Here is a 16,688-nt window from a genome sequence, read left to right as displayed (position 1 = left end):
ATTTACTAACTGCAGGAAAGGAAAAGTCTATACTATAAAAAATTTAAAAATAGAAGATACAAATAATTTGTATAGACCAATTAAAGATATAATGAAAGCAAACTTTTTATTCACAATTGTTGTGAAAGAAATTAAATATCTAATATTGAACATTTTTCAAGACTATTTTAAATTCACATCACTTGAGATATTGTCTGACATAGTGGATCAAAGAAAAATACTAATAGGTAATTTTATTTTATACGTTTCAATTATTCTTATTAAAAATAACTTATTCAAAAAAAATTTGTTCTTTTTATCGTAGATGTCATTGAAAAAGTACATCAAGAGATTAAGAAGAAAGAAAACCATACAAATTCAAGACCCATCTTCGGGAAAAAAATATTCATGCAAAGATGAAACAAACAACATAATAGAAAGAGCAACAACTCTAACAATAACCAATAAAGAAAAAAAAGGACGAGCGCCTCATAAGAAGATTAAATCCATCAGCTAAAACAAATGCAAAAATCAAATTATCAAAATAAAAATGTCACTTTATACAACTCTAACATTCAAATTTTTTGTACTACAAATTATTTTAAACAAAACACCTTTTAACTTTAACTTTAATTTACACACATTTAATTTAATTCTACAAAACATAGCCATTTTTAATATTTATTATATACTATGTTAATTTACCATTCGCGCATTGTGCGGGGCTCATTCTAGTATCACTACTTTTATTTCCATAAAAAAAACCCGCCAAAAAATGCAGGTCAATTATTGAGATACAAAATGAATAATGGAAAAGGAAGATGGGGTACCTAAGTGCTTTGTCCTATATATCCAAATATTCGTTTTCTTTCTTGTTCATGGATTACCCAAGAAAAAATGAAAGTGAAAAGATCATGTGCTGCTATAAAGTAAATTAGACAAAGGAAGAGATAAAGATCACAATGGAAAGGAAATTTAGTCCATTAATTGTTGCGTTAAACATGCTTTTATAAACTAAGGTGTAATTGAATTAAGTGTCAACTGCCAAAAGGGACATGCAACTCCCTCCTATCACTAGAGTCTTATCTGATGGCTGATGAATTACAATTTCTTTTTTTGTTTTGTTTTGTTTTTTTTTTTTTTTTATAACAATCAATAAACAAAATTGGTGGAAAGAAATAATATGTCGAAATAAGATTAGTGAGAATAAAAAATTCTCAGCTATGGATAATAATGTCCTCTGAAATCAGTAAATTATTGAAAAGGAAACATCATTTAGTACCCCATGTGATTTTGTCCGAAGACCATAAACCTCATCAAGTCAATTTCACTCACCCCTCAAACCAAACACTTCACTTACCTTTCTTTCTTTCTTCTGACTTTTGATCCCATCTGATCTGCTTCACTTGAGATTCAATCATGGCTGAAAAACTTTATGGTGGAGCTTACCTCTCTCCCCTTGTTGATGTTGTTTTGGACAACCTGACTTCAATAATTGAAGAAGACGACTCTTTCCTCGAAAGGAACAACTTGCTTGGAAGGTTGCAGAATTGTCTGTATGATGTTGGACCTGTTCTTGATGATGCTGAGCTGAAGCAGTTCACTGACAAGAGAGTCAAGAAGTGGCTTGTTGATCTCCAAGATGCTCTCTATTTCGCTGATGACTTGCTCGACGAACTCTCAACTAAAGCCGCCATTGATGCCACTCAAAGGGATCCAGGTAACTCTTCCTCCTGGTCTCGTCTTGTTGATTCATATATTGAAGATAGTGGTGACTTGGAAAAAATAGTTCAAAGACTAGAGTCTGTTGTAGCACGCAAAAATTATCTTCGTCTGAAGGAGAGTGCCAAGGTGGACATGTCATGGAGAATTCCATCCACATGTCTTGTTGAACCATCGGAGATACGTGGCAGGAAAGAAGACAAGGAGGCCCTACTGAAACTGTTGTTGGATGATGCTGCTGCTGCTGATGGTGATTTATCTGTCATTCCCATTGTGGGCATGGGCGGAATAGGAAAGACTACTTTGGCCCAATTGGTTTACCATGATGACAAAGTGAAGGACAATTTTGATTTTCAAGGTTGGGTTTGTGTGTTAGAAGAGTTTGATGTTGTCAAGGTCACTAAGACTATAATCGAGGCAATAACTTCGAGTTCTTGTAACTTGACAGATTTGAATTTACTTCAGCTTGATTTAAAGGAAAAATTGTCTAGACAAAAGTTCTTCGTTGTGTTGGATGATGTTTGGAATGAAAATTATGATGATTGGAATAAACTTCTAAAACCTTTTCAAAAAGGGGTTAAGGGAAGTAAAATTCTCATAACTACTAGACATAAAAATGTGGCTTCTGTAGTACAAACAGTTTCACCTCATGAACTAACATTATTGTCTGATGAGGACTGTTGGTTGGTGTTTTCAAAGCATGCACACCTTTCAACTGTTTCTGTGGAGAATCCAACCTTGGAAAAAATCGGCAGAGATATCGCAAAGAAGTGTGATGGATTGCCCTTGGCAGCTCAAGCCCTTGGAGGCATATTGCGTGGAAATTCTGATTTCAGGTATTGGAATCATTTACTGAAGAGTGAAATATGGGAACTCTCCAATGACAAAATAAATGTTGTTCCAGCATTAAGGATAAGTTATTATTTTCTTCCTTCTTATTTGAAGGAGTGCTTCGTTTATTGTTCCTTGTATCCTAAGGACTATGAATTTAGCAAAGATGAATTGATGCTGTTATGGATGGCGGAGAATTTTTTACAACCAGTAGGAAACCAGACTATGGAAGAAGTTGCTAGTGGATATTTTGATGAATTAATTGCAAGATCATTTTTGCAACCTCATAGTACCGAGGAAAATAAATTTGTGATGCATGATCTTGTTCATGATTTAGCAATGACATGTGCTGGAAAATTCTATTTCAGAGCTGAAGAGCTTCGGAATGCAGTTGAGGTTGATATTAAAGCTCGTCATTTGTCACATAATGCCAAAGGCAATTACCCAATGTCAAAAGTTTTGGGAGTTTGCGATGCAGTAAAGCATACAAGGACATTTCTTGAAATCAATTTGGAGTCAGGGATCCCATTCAATATGGAAAATGCACCTTGTATCATGTTGTCACAGTTGAAGTACCTGAGAGCTTTGTCGTTCGATTGTTTTCCTCTTGAGTCAGTGCCTGATTCAATAGGTGAGTTGATTCATCTGCGTTACTTGGATCTCTCTCGGACGGACATTGTGACATTGCCGGAGTCATTGGGTAACCTATACAATTTGCAGACCTTGAAGTTGTATTACTGTAGAAAGCTGAAAATGCTACCTGTTGGTATGAAAGATCTTGTAAATTTGCGCCATCTTGATATTAGAGAAACTGGTTTGCAAGAGATGCCGAAAGGCATGAGCAAGTTGAAAAATTTGCAGTTTTTAAGCGACTATGTTGTTGGGAAGCGTGAAGAGAACAAGATCACAGAATTGGGAGCACTTGCAAATCTACATGAATCAATTTCCATGGGCAAATTGGAGAATGTGGTGAACAGCAGTGAAGCTTTGGAGGCAAGAATGTCCGATAAGGATGGCATTGATTCTATAAAGTTAACTTGGTCGTTGAATGAAGAGGAGAATACAGTTGATTCCGAAATGGAAAGAGATATACTTGACAAGTTACGACCTCACACTAATTTGAAAGAGTTATATATGTGGGGTTACAGGGGTACAACATTTCCAGATTGGGTGGGACATTCTTCCTACCACAACATCACCAAAATAACACTGGGTGATTTGTCTTTGGGTGGTTGTCGGAATTGTTGTATGCTTCCTTCACTTGGACAAATGCCCTCGTTGAAGCACCTATCAATTTCAGATTTTGAAAGTCTAGAAAGTGTGGGTGCTGAGTTATACTTTAACCAGAATGGTGAATCTTGTTTGGAGACACCACCATTCCCAATGCTTGAAACTCTTTCGTTTTATTCAATGCCTTGCTGGAAGGAGTGGCATTCACTGGAGTTCAATGCGTTTCCTCGACTTAGGAAGCTTACCATATGGGATTGTCCGATGTTGAGAGGAGATTTGCCCAGTCAACTACCATCTTTGCAATCACTTCAGATTACGTATTGCAAGCGGCTCAGTTCTTGTCTTCCAAGGGCTCCTGCGATTACCGATCTTTCAATTTCAGGAAAGCATCTAGTGGAGTCGGTGGTAGAGGCCATAACGCACATGCAACTGAGTTACCTGACGTCTTTGAAAATCTCAGGTTGTTCCTCCCATATATGGTTTCCTGTGAGTGCTATTCCCCCATCACTACAACACTTGACGATTCAGGATTGCAGAGAATTGGAATTCCAAATGGATGGGCAACATCACTCGCTGCAGGTACTATGGATACAGAACAGCTGTGATTCAGTTGCATCCTTCTCGTTGTTGGATTCCTTTCCGAATCTCATGCGTGTTAATATCGAATTCTGTGAAAACATGGAGTGTATTGTGGTGTCACGCTCTCTTTCATCTCTCCGTTATTTATGGATCAACAATTGTGGGAGTTTAAAAACTGTGTCAACGCTATGGATGGCAGCACCTCAGCTAGAGAATCTCACATTACTGGGTTGCCCAGAGGTTGATTTGTCTCCTACAGGGGATGGGGATCCACATCGTAGCCTCAGATATCTTAGCATCTGCTACAGCGAGAAAGTGGTGAGCTCTGCAGCATTCATGAATTCGCAATTTCATGGGCTTACTTATCTTTCCATTCATGGTGGATTCGACGAGAGTGTGAGTGTGAAGTCTTTCCCAAAGGAGGGTTGGTTGCCTGCCTCCCTTGAGTCTCTCGGACTGTTTGACATGAAAAGTGTGGAGACGTTGGAATGCAAGGGACTTGCCCACCTCACCTCCCTCCAGGAACTAAGTATTTGGTATTGTGACAAGTTGGAGAATATGGAGGGAGAAAAGCTGCCTGCCTCTCTAATACAACTCATCATCAATGGAAGCCCTTTGCTGGGCAAACGGTGCCAGATGAAGGATCCACAGGTTTGGCCCAAAATCTCCCACATCCCCGCCATTCAAGTTGATAACACATGGATTTGGTAATCCAACAATTTCAACAGGTAATTATTTCTCTGTCTCTCTCTCTGTCTCTCACACACACAACATCATTCTTATTCCCTAAATATATTTAGGTTTTTCATCATGATTTATACTCTCCATGTATAAGTGAGTCACGAGTTTTCATTCTTCATTCTCTCTACAATATTCTTACTCTTCATTCAATCATTCTTATTAATCTTTTATACCATTCCTTACTCAACACTTGTACCTTCTCATACAGATTATCCATGGACCCAACAACACAACTTCGCCACCTATGCTTTTGCTTTCGCTGGATGAACAATATTCAATCATTGCAATACACACTTACACGGCTGATTGTTGAGAAATAAGACAATAATAGTAAGATTTTTATATACTTTATAATGTTCCAATAACATTGATTACTCAAAAAATATGATAACTTATATGTCGTGGTAACACGTGAGACTGAAACTTTCATGCAGAAAGCAACTGAGCAACAAGGGAGACCCATACTCATGGACTCAATTTAGCAGTGACCATTGCATTGGAAAATTTAATTCCTTAGCTTCTTTATTTTCTTTTCGAACCTACCCTTTTGAAGATTGAGACTTTTGGCTTGGTTTTCACTTTCAAGAAACCTCATGGTCATGCTTGTTTTGGAAGATTCTTGTTAGCACATCTTGTGCAAACATATATTTACTTTTTGTGTTTTTGAAATTTTCTTTACATGTATCATGTTATCTTGGTGACTTACCTTGGCGTTTATGTATTGGATGAGTGTGATTAACTGTTTTGCACCATTGAGCCTTTGTGATATATGATCCCCCCCCCCCCCCTCTCCTTTTATTGTTTATTGGTGACAAAGAATGCCTCTAATTGGTAACATTGTTTTCTCATATTCTTTTTGTTAGTCTTTCAGGAAACTAAAAGTCTTTGCATGACAATGTCAATTTGAAATTATCAAATGATGTCACTTTAACTAAACAACAATAAACAACTTATTATAAACATATCAGTATAAAAAAAATTAAAGAGCAAAACATTACCTTAGCTTTTTGTGTAAAAATGCAAGATTTTTATTACAAATATTTCATCTATTTCAATTCTTAGTGTTTCTGTTAATTATACAGAAGATATGTATGCTACTATAGTAAGATTCATTAATTAATTAGAAATTTTCGTGTAATATTGTAATTCACTTTCAAAGTGTTTCTGTTAATTATGCAGAACGTATAAATAAAGTAGAAACTGAAAAGAAACTAGTTGTAATATGCATTTGTCAAATGTCTTATTTTTATTTCTAACAAAGATGGCATTATATATTATCTGACAAAGTCAAAAATCCATAAATAGAATACCAAACCTAGGCATGATAGTAAAAAGCACACCAAATAAAAAAACTACAAATTCATGCTGATATTTTAACACAATACACACACATCATAGTTCATTAGTCTTTCTGCTTCAAAATATCAAGCTTCTGCAGAAAGACAATTACATTACTATTTATATTTTAATATTATAATTATATACTCCATCTATTTCAAAAAATCTGTCACTTTAGAAATTCGATATGTTAATAACTCATTGTATCTAGATACAGATTGTACTCAGCTACATTGAATTGTTAATATGCAAAATTTTTAAAGTAACACATTTTTAAAACTGATAGAGTATATAATTGAGCCAAGGATGAATTGCCTGAGTAAGAAAATAGCATTTTCCATCTGGCCTGACATGGATACGAGGATTTTGGTGCAATGCTACACCAAGACTCCCTTAATATCCTTGCCAAATCAAACATTAAGGTTGCAGCAGTTTCTTGCCGCAGCCGAAACCCATTTCAGGGGATGATCCTGCCATGTCCTGTCCAGTGTTCATCATATCTGCAAGAGAGTGCACAGGAGTTCCAATGTGTACATCAATTCCTCCTTTGCTTAGAAAGGAAAAACAAGAAATGAAACTTATGTCCATGAATAATTAAATAAGTTACCAAATAAGAACATGAATTTCTTTTATTTTTGAGAACTTTGTACCATAGGCTGAGTGAATCCGAGCTCAAAAATGGTTCCGAGGGTCAGCAATTGGTGGCTGCAAAGATAATGTTGCTTGAGACTTTTGTGCGTCACCTGAAATTTTGCAATCTTCTGCAGAAGATTTTTTCATTGGTTAGCCAAAGATAATTTACAATATAAAATAGGACATGTTTATCTGATATAATTTCATTCAATCAAGAATTTCCCTGATGGCTTGAGCATCTATAACTTTAGAATCACAAGGAAAAATTGTTTCTAGTTTATAATCTATCACTTGTGGTAGAATATTGCATAATAATCTCAATTATAAATTATCCTAAATCCTAATTAAGATTTAAGTACATTTTTCTTCATTATCTGTCTCTTACTGATGTGGCTTCCTACTAAGGATTAATAAGGGGAAGCCAACCACCTCTACACTATTTCCCTAAAACAAGTGAATCACATAACACCTATTTACATGTTTAATTTATCATAATCCAATCTAGCATGATTATTATATATATCTCCCAATTTTTTTGTGCCAAAATGAAGCATAATTAGTATTTATAATTATATATATGATATATATCATCAATTAATAATCACAACTATATCTTATTAACTTTGACAATTCATATAAATTACTAAATTGATATACAAAGATTGTAAACAATAATATTATAAATTATAAAACAATAAGTACCTGGAAAGATGGTGAATTTTAGTGGAAGAAGCAAGTTGGTCTATGTAATTATTATTATTATTATTATTATTATTAGGAAGCTCCAATGAAAATGGTTCCTTTGTTTGGCTATTATAATGTTGGAATAGCATGGATTACTCAAAAATATGATTACTTATGTGTGGTGGGAACAGGTGAGGGTTAAACTTTCTTGCAAAAAGCAATTTAACACTAAGGGAGAGCCACAATCCAAGAGATTCAAGAGAGGCATGACAGAGTGACTGATATACAGAGGAGCCTCAATGAGATTCATCAAGTGCTTAAGAAACCTAATGTCATAAGTGGTATGGATGCCTGAACTAATGATGTTTTTATTTAAAGAAAATGAAAAGTTCATTTCATGAAAATTTGTATATTCCCAAAGAAGAAATATATACTTTATCATGTTGGAATAGGTAAGAGTGAAACTTTCTTGCAGAAAGAAATTGAGCAACAAGGAAGAGCCACAATCATGATCACAATCCAAGAGATTCAAGAGAGGCATGATACAATGACTATTGCATGGGAAAATTTAATACCTTAGCTTGTTTATTTTTTTTCTTTTGGAAACCTACCTTTTTGAAGATTGAGACTCTTGGTTTGGTTTCTTGTTTTTAGATACCTCTTGGTCATGGTCCATTTTGAAAGATTCATGTGTAGGTACTTTCTTTTGCAGACATGTATTTATTTTTGGGATTTTTGAATTTTTCTTTAGATGTATCATATGCTATATTGGTGAATTGTGACCTTGGCGTTTGTATAATGGAGGAGTGTGATTAATTATTTTGCACCATTAAGCCTTTGTGCTCTAAGAAAATTTTTTTTCTTCCTCTGTTTTATTGTGTATTGCTGACAAAGAATGCCTCTGATTAGTAACATTACTTTTCTCATATTCTTTTATTATTATTTCATGTAACTAAAAGTCTTTGCTTGACAATGTCAATTTGAAATTATCAAATGATGTAACTTTAACTAAATAACAATTAAAAAGTTCAATTTATTATATAGATATCAGTCTGAAAAATTGAAGTACAAAAGCATGATCTTGTGTGTAAAAATGTAAGTTTTTATGACAAATATTTCATCCATTTCAATTCACGGTACTTCTGTTAATTATGCAGAAGATTTGTATGCTACTATAGTAAGATTAATTAATTGGAAATTCCATGTAATATTGTAATTCACTTTTATAAGATGGAGATCAGAGTCAGTTTTGGCAGCTAATAAAACAAAACAATCATACTAATCTGCCTTAAATTATGTTAGCTTTGCATAATTTTAGCTCATCATCAGAATTAGAGAAAGATGATGGCATTTATTCGTTATAATTTTTCTAGTTCAATGAATTGACAGTAATAAGTACATGAAATTCAAACACTAGTCCAAATCTTCATAATATATAACAGTTAAAAACTTAAAATAACTAAAGTAGCAACTGAATTTCAGTGGTAATATCCATATCCATTTGTCAATTGTCTTATTTTTATCTCTAACAAAGATGGCATTGCCATTATACATTACTTGACAAAGTCAAAAATCCATAAATAGAACATCAAACCTAGACATGATAGTAAAAAGCACACACATAAAAAAAGCTACAAATTCATGCTGTTATTTTAACACAAATACACAATACACAAACATCATAGTTTAGTCCCTCTGTTTCAGAATATTAATCTTCTGCACAAAGACAATTACATTACTATTTATACATTCTATTTGTTTTGATATCTTTCACTTTAGAATTTTGATATATTAATTACTCAATGTATTTTGATACAAGTTGTGCATCAATAAAATGAATTGTTAATATGCAAAAAATTGTAAAGTGATGAATATTTTTGAAATTGCATAAGTAAGCCAAAAATGAGTTTTTTGGGAACCAGAAAAGAAGATGGTATTTTTCATCTGGCCTGGCAAATATACGAGAATTTGGTGCAATGCTACACCAAACCTCGCTTAATATCCTTGAAATATCAAACATCCATTTTGGGGACATGATCATGCCCATGTTCAATTGTCCATGTCCACTGTCTATCTTATTTGCAAGAGTGCATAGAAGTTCCGTTGGAAGGTTTTTATTGAAATTTATATTCTGGTAACATTTTTCCTGCATTTTATAGCCTATAGTTCAGTTATTTGGAGATTTCGGTTAATTAATCTCAAAAGGGGTCAAACACCTGAATTTGATATCATATATAGTAATAGAATTTGGAGGTGAAATTTTTTTTGCATACATATTAAACAAGTTTAATTAGTTTTCACAATTAGCCAATTACTAGAATGGAAATTTTGGAGCAGAAATTGATGTATAAATATGATGGAAAATATATATTTTTTTTAACATTTGTGTTGGTATGTATATATACTTATATAGTTTACCACCCCAGACTTCTGATGCTGTCTCCACTTTAATTAAGACTTTTTTTTAATTTATCATCAAATCTTGTTGGGATGTTAAATAGGCACTTATATACACATTATAATTAGTAACATAATTACTCAACAAATATGATAATTTGTATGTGGTGGGAATAGGTGAGAGTAAAAATACTCTTACTCCCCAATACAGATGAAAAGAGAAAAAGGAGGAGTATAAAAATTGGAAAAAGAAAAAGAATAATTAAAGAAAGAGTATAGAGGTGTAATAAGAAAAGAAAAAATGTATTTGGAGAGAAAATATTATTATTATTAGAAAAATAGAAGATGCTAATTAAAAAAGTATGTTTAAAAAGTATATTATCATTAGTAAAATAGAAGATGCTAATTAAAAAAGTATGTCTAAAAAGTTATTGTATGTTGTAAAATAATAATTGAGGTGAATATATTAAATTTAAAACTAAAATTCAATTTGCATTGAAAAATCAAAAGATATTTTTTAATTCTCTAAAAAATTTCAAAAACTCTATAAAATACCAACAATTAATACAACACATAATAATTGAAGGTAGAAATAATCTATACAAACATATTTTCAAATTTTTCTAGAAAACAATGAGAGATTGCCAGCTAATAGAAATTTCTTTCCAATGATTCTATAGTGACTAATGATATAGTAGAACTACAGCTTGTTTTTAGTTTACTAATTAGTAATGGGCTACAGCATGTTCTTCAACTACTCAAATAATTCAACAACAAAGCTTGTCTACTCAATAATTATCAGGGAACAGTTAAATACAAACAATAAAATAAACAATAAAATCCTTGAGAATCAATAAACTTGAAAGTTTCCAGCTCAAACCAATAAAAAAAGAAGGCAGCAGTAAGTATCATGATTTCATGAAGAGTTAGTTACATAGACTTTCCTAAGCATGTAACCAATTGTGTATCTTTATTCTTTCCCCATTTGACAGCTCTTGTTATAAGTTATATCAGATCTTAAACAAGGGAAGCAGATCCCAAAATCATGCATTATTAATGAAACGAAGATCATGAGCTCATGAAGTCAACTTCACTCACTGCACATAAAAGCAAACACTTCCCTTAGCTTCTATTTGAGAAAATCCAGAGACTACATTGCAAACTGCAAACCCTTCTCTCATCCATCACCTTTCTTTCTTCGTTCTGATCCAATCTGATCTGCTGCTGCAGTTGAGATTCAATCATGGCTGCAAAACTTGATGGTGGAGCTTATCTCACTTCTTTTGTTGATGCTGTTTTAGACAAGTTGTCTTCAATACTTGAAGATGACTCTGTCCTTGAAGGAAACTACTCTGCCCAGGAGTTGCTTGGAAGGTTGGAGAAAAGTCTGTATGATGTTGGACCTGTTCTTGATGATGCTGAGCAGAAGCAGTTCACTGACAAGAGAGTCAAGAAATGGCTTGTTGATCTCCAAGATGCTCTCTATTTTGCTGATGACTTGCTTGATGAACTCTCCACTAAGGCCGCCATCGCGGCCACTCAAGGGGATCCAGGTAACTCTTCTTCCTGCTCTCGTCTTGTTGATTCGTATATTGAAGATAATGGCGACATGGAAAAAATAGTTGGTAAACTAGAGTCTCTTGTAGAAAGAAAAGCTAAACTTGGTCTAGAAAAGAGTGCCAAGTTGGACACATCATGGAGAATTCCATCCACATCTCTCGTTGTAAGTTCTGACATATTCGGTCGGGACAAAGAGAAGAGAGACATAATCAAATTGTTGCTAGATGATTCTGAATCACCTCTTACTCTGATCCCAATTTGGGGTATGGGTGGAATAGGAAAAACTGCTCTAGCTCAACTGGTTTACAGTGATGCTGAAGTAGTGGGAAAATTTGATACTAGAGCATGGGTGTGTGTTGCTGAAAATTTTAATCCTATTAGCCTCACAAGAACTATACTAGAGAAAATAACTTGTAGTTCTTATAAGAGGGATGATTTTGATTCACTTCAAACTCATCTGAAACAAAAGTTGATAGGAAAAACATTCTTAGTTGTTTTAGATGATGTCTGGCATGATCAACAAGACATTTGGGAGGATCTTCTAAAACCTTTTCGCTACGGTAATCATGGAAGTAAAATTCTTTTGACAACCCGTAGTGAAAAGGTTGCTTCTGTGGTTGCAACTACCGATCTACATTACCAACTGAGTTTGTTGTCTAATGAAGATTGCTGGTTAGTATTTTCAAAACACGCACGTCTTTCTGCTGATTCTATGAAGAATCCAACTCTGCAAAAAGTCGGCAAAGATATTGTAAAGAAGTGTGATGGATTGCCCTTGGCAGCTCAAGCACTCGGAGGCTTATTGCGTGGAAATTCTGAAGTCAAGTCTTGGAATCATATATTGAAGAACGAGATCTGGAAATCCTCCAATGACAAGATCAAAATTGTTCCAGCTTTAAGAGTTAGCTATTATTATCTTCCTTCGTGTCTAAAAAAGTGTTTTGTTTATTGTTCCATATATCCCAAGAGTTATGAATTTGATAAAGATGAATTGATCTTGTTATGGATGGCGGAGAATCTCTTACAACCAGTAGGAGAAAAGAGTCTAGAAGAAGTTGGTGACGAATATTTTGATGAATTATTTGTGAGGTCATTTTTCCAACCTCATAGTACTAATGAAAAGACATTTGTGATGCATGATCTTGTGCATGATTTGGCAATGATCTATGCTGGAGAATTCTGTTTTAGAGCAGAAGAGCATGAAAATGCTGTTGAGATTGATATTAAAGCTCGTCATTTATCACATAATGCTAAAGGCAATTATCCAATCTCAAAACTTCTAGGAGTTTGTGATAGAGTAGAACATACAAGGACATTTCTTGAAATCAATTTGTCACCAAATATCCCATTTGACATGGAAAACACACCTTGTATCTTGTTGTCAAAATTGAAGCGCCTTAGAGCTTTGTCATTCAAATGCTTTCCTCTTGAATCACTTCCTGATTCAATAGGTGAGTTGATTCATTTGCGTTACTTGGATCTCTCTGGAACCTACATTGTGACATTACCCGAGTCTTTGGGTAATCTTTACAATTTGCAGACCTTGAAGCTGATTGGATGTGAAAAATTGAAAATGCTTCCGGATGGCATGCAAAATCTTGTAAACTTAAGGCATCTTGATATTAGAGCAACTTGTTTGCGCGAGATGCCGAAAGGCATGAGCAAATTGAAAAGTTTGCAGTTTTTAAGCGACTTTGTTGTCGGGAAGCATGAAGAGAACAAGATCAAAGAACTGGGAGCACTTGCGAATCTGCGCGAATCAATTTCCATTGACAAATTGGAGAATGTGGTCGACAGCAGTGAAGCTTGGGAGGCAAGAATGTTCGATAAGGATGGCATTGACTCTTTGAAGTTGAGTTGGTGGTCACATAAAAGTATGGAAGGAGTTTTTGCTTTTGCTGTCAAAAAGAAGGATGCAGCTGATTCCCAAATTGAAAGAGATATACTTGACAAGTTACAGCCTCACAGTAATTTGAAAGAAGTAGAGATCAGTGGCTACAGAGGCACAACATTTCCAGATTGGTTGGGAAATTCTTCCTACCACAACATCACCACACTAACCCTGCAACATTGCAATAAATGTTCTGTGCTTCCTTCATTTGGACAATTGCCCTCTTTGAAGCACCTTACAATTTCAGATTTTAAAAGTCTGAAAACTGTGGGTGCTGAGTTTTACAAGGGTGGATCTTGTTTGGAGACACCCTTTCCAGTGCTTGAAACTCTTACATTTTGCTCAATTAGTGACTGGGTGAAGTGGCATTCAATGGAGTTCAATGCATTCCCTCGACTTGCGGAGCTTACCTTAAGTGACTGTCCCATGTTGAGAGGAGATTTGCCCTATCATCTACCATCTTTGCAATCACTTACTATTGACAATTCCAAGGATCTTTGCTGTTGTCTTCCAAGAGCTCCTGCAATGGCCTCTTTAAACATAGTTGGTGGCGGAGAAGTGAGTATTAGCGAGCTACCTCTTTTACTGCGTAAACTATCAATTCATGGAATGGATCAAGTGGAGCCGGTGGTTAAGGCCTTTCGGAATATGCAACTGACTTGCCTCACGTCTTTATGCATCTCAGATTGCTCCTTCCACATATCATTTCCAGTGAGTAGTATTCCTGCATCACTACAAGAGTTGACAATATCGGGTTGCGCAAAATTAGAACTCGAAATGGATGGGCATCACAAGTCCCTGCAGTCACTGAGTATAATTTACTACTATGATTCAGCTACATCCTTCTCTTGGGATGCCTTTCCGAATCTCGTGCGTCTCAACATCAGGAAGTGTAAAGAGATGGAGTCTATTGTGGTGTCACGGTCTCTTTCATGTCTCCGCTCTTTACATATATCCTGTTGTCAGAGTTTGAAGTCAGTGTCGACGCTGTGGATGGCAGCACCTCAGCTAGAGGATCTCAAAATAGTGGATTGCCCAGAGATCGAATTGTGTCCTACAGGGGATGGGCATCCACACCGTAGCCTCAGATCTCTTACCATCAGCTACTCCAAACTAATCAGTTGTGCAGCATTCATGAATTTGCAATTTTATGGGCTTACTCATCTTCGCATTTTCGGTAATAAGGAGAGTGTGAAGTGCCTCCCAAAGGAAGGCTGGTTGCCTGCCTCACTTGAGTCTCTCAGACTTTTTAAGATTCATAGTGTGGAGACGTTGGAATGCAAGGGACTTGCCCACCTCAACTGCCTCCAACAATTAAGTATATATCATTGCTCCAAGTTGAAGAATATTGAGGGAGAAAAGCTGCCTGCCTCTCTAAAACAACTCATCATCAAAGGGACTCCTTTGCTGGGTAAACGGTGCAAGAAGAAGGATCCAGAGGTTTGGCCTAAAATCTCCCATATCCACGGCATTCAAGTTGATAACAGATGGATTTTGTAATCCAACAACTTCAACAGGTAACTGTTTCTTTATATATATTTTCATTCTTCATTCTGTTTACAATATTCTTCTTCTTCATTCTTGTTAATGTCTTATATCATTCATTCCTTACTCACACAGTTAACACTTTGTAACTTCTCATACAGCTTATCCATGGAGCTAACGTCACAACTTCTGCAGCTATGGTTTTTCTTTTTCTGCATGAAATATACTCAATCATTGCAATATGCAGTGGGGAATGCTGAGAAGTAAGACAAGAAATTTCCTGACAAGATTCAAGGTCCCTGCCAAGATAGAAACTTTCACACACAATGGACTTCTCACTATCACTGCATTCATGTAAGTGCTTAAGAAACCTCATAAGTGGTATATATATATATATATATATATATATATATATATAATGTTCGAATAACATTGATTACTCAAATGATAACTTAGATGTGAAACTTTCTTCCAGAAAGCTATTGAGCAAACAAGGGAGAGCCACAATCATGGACACAATCCAAGATATTCAAGAGAGGCATGAGAGTGATTAAGAAAGGAGCCCAAATGAGCTTCATCAAATGTTGTTGGACATGGCTGTTTCGGTCCAATCACAAGGTGATCAACTAGATCACATAGAAAGCCACGTGGCCAGAGCCAATTCGTACATCTGCTGCAGGGTCAATCAGCTCCAGCTTGAGGAAGTGCCAAAGGAATACCAGGAAAAGACCTCATTGCCATCATAATATTGACCATTATCAAATTGATATAGTCCTTCTTATTGGCAAAATAAAATTTACCTTTAGAATTTCGGTTCATGTGTATGTTACTCTTTAATTTTTTTTCTAAACCATTTGATAAGAAATTTCAGACACACGAACTAAAGTTTAGCAGATAAATTTATTTTTGCTTCAGTTATTGGGGTTTATACATAGCACACTCTTAAATACACGTATTATTGGGGTAAATTCATCATTTGCCACTCTAATCCCTTGGCCATTATTCTTTTGTATACACGTATTTATTTTCCCCCCTCTATTTTATTGTGCATTGTTGATTAAGAATTGTATGTTTCATTAGAAAAAAAAAAAAATAGTCAATAATGCAGCAACAACTATGTTTATCCCACTAAATATAAGTGAAAAGTTAAATAGTAACAATAAGATCTTTGACAATGAACAAAAGTTGAAATTTCCTCCTCAAACCATCAAATAAGAGAAGAAATAGAAAATAGGAAGACATGTGAAGGCAGCACTGAGTATCATTCAAAACAACATCCCATGGAATTTATCATCAGAAAATGGTTAATATAATTCACAATTCATAATGTTATTTTTTTAACATATGTTTTAACTACTTTTTTTAAAAGAAATTGTTAACAGATGTCTAAATTTTCTTAATTTTGTACACTTTCTGTATAACAAATATTTTTAAAAATTGACCAAATATATAGATGGCTGAAGACCGATTAAGTATTTTCGAATTGTAAAAAGACACTTTGTCATTCGAATAAATGGTCAAAGACCAAAAAAAGTATTTATTCTTTTTATTTAAGATAATAGATATGATAAGAATTACTATAATTCAGTTGTTAGAGAATTAGTAAAAAAAAATTAAA

At 34.7% G+C, this 16,688-nt stretch overlaps 2 protein-coding genes across 3 annotated transcripts; both read left to right on the top strand.

Annotated features, from left to right (window-relative positions):
- The first annotated feature begins 944 nt into the window (after positions 1-944).
- LOC112730710 (putative disease resistance RPP13-like protein 1) lies at positions 945-5,834 on the top strand. 2 transcript variants are annotated; one of them, XM_025780770.3, is made up of 4 exons: positions 945-2,537; positions 2,901-5,069; positions 5,291-5,412; positions 5,517-5,834. In XM_025780770.3, exons 1-2 carry the CDS (start codon positions 1,399-1,401, stop codon positions 5,050-5,052), a joined length of 3,291 nt encoding a protein of 1,096 aa, XP_025636555.1. In that variant the 5' UTR covers positions 945-1,398; the 3' UTR covers positions 5,053-5,069; positions 5,291-5,412; positions 5,517-5,834. The 2 variants fall into 2 exon arrangements, with proteins under 2 accessions (XP_025636555.1, XP_029146798.1); XM_029290965.2 differs by having other exon boundaries at positions 945-5,069.
- Positions 5,835-10,989: 5,155 nt separating this feature from the next.
- On the top strand, positions 10,990-16,069 carry LOC112728746 (putative disease resistance RPP13-like protein 1). The gene is made up of 3 exons (XM_025779024.3): positions 10,990-15,102; positions 15,232-15,424; positions 15,546-16,069. Exon 1 carries the CDS (start codon positions 11,378-11,380, stop codon positions 15,083-15,085), a length of 3,708 nt encoding a protein of 1,235 aa, XP_025634809.1. The 5' UTR covers positions 10,990-11,377; the 3' UTR covers positions 15,086-15,102; positions 15,232-15,424; positions 15,546-16,069.
- The last annotated feature ends 619 nt before the right edge of the window (positions 16,070-16,688 follow it).

Source organism: Arachis hypogaea, chromosome 12 (genome assembly GCF_003086295.3).
Source record: "Arachis hypogaea cultivar Tifrunner chromosome 12, arahy.Tifrunner.gnm2.J5K5, whole genome shotgun sequence".
Taxonomy (NCBI): domain Eukaryota; kingdom Viridiplantae; phylum Streptophyta; class Magnoliopsida; order Fabales; family Fabaceae; genus Arachis; species Arachis hypogaea.
Note: the sequence above shows the minus strand (reverse complement) of the source record. Positions and strands in the feature narration are given on the sequence as shown.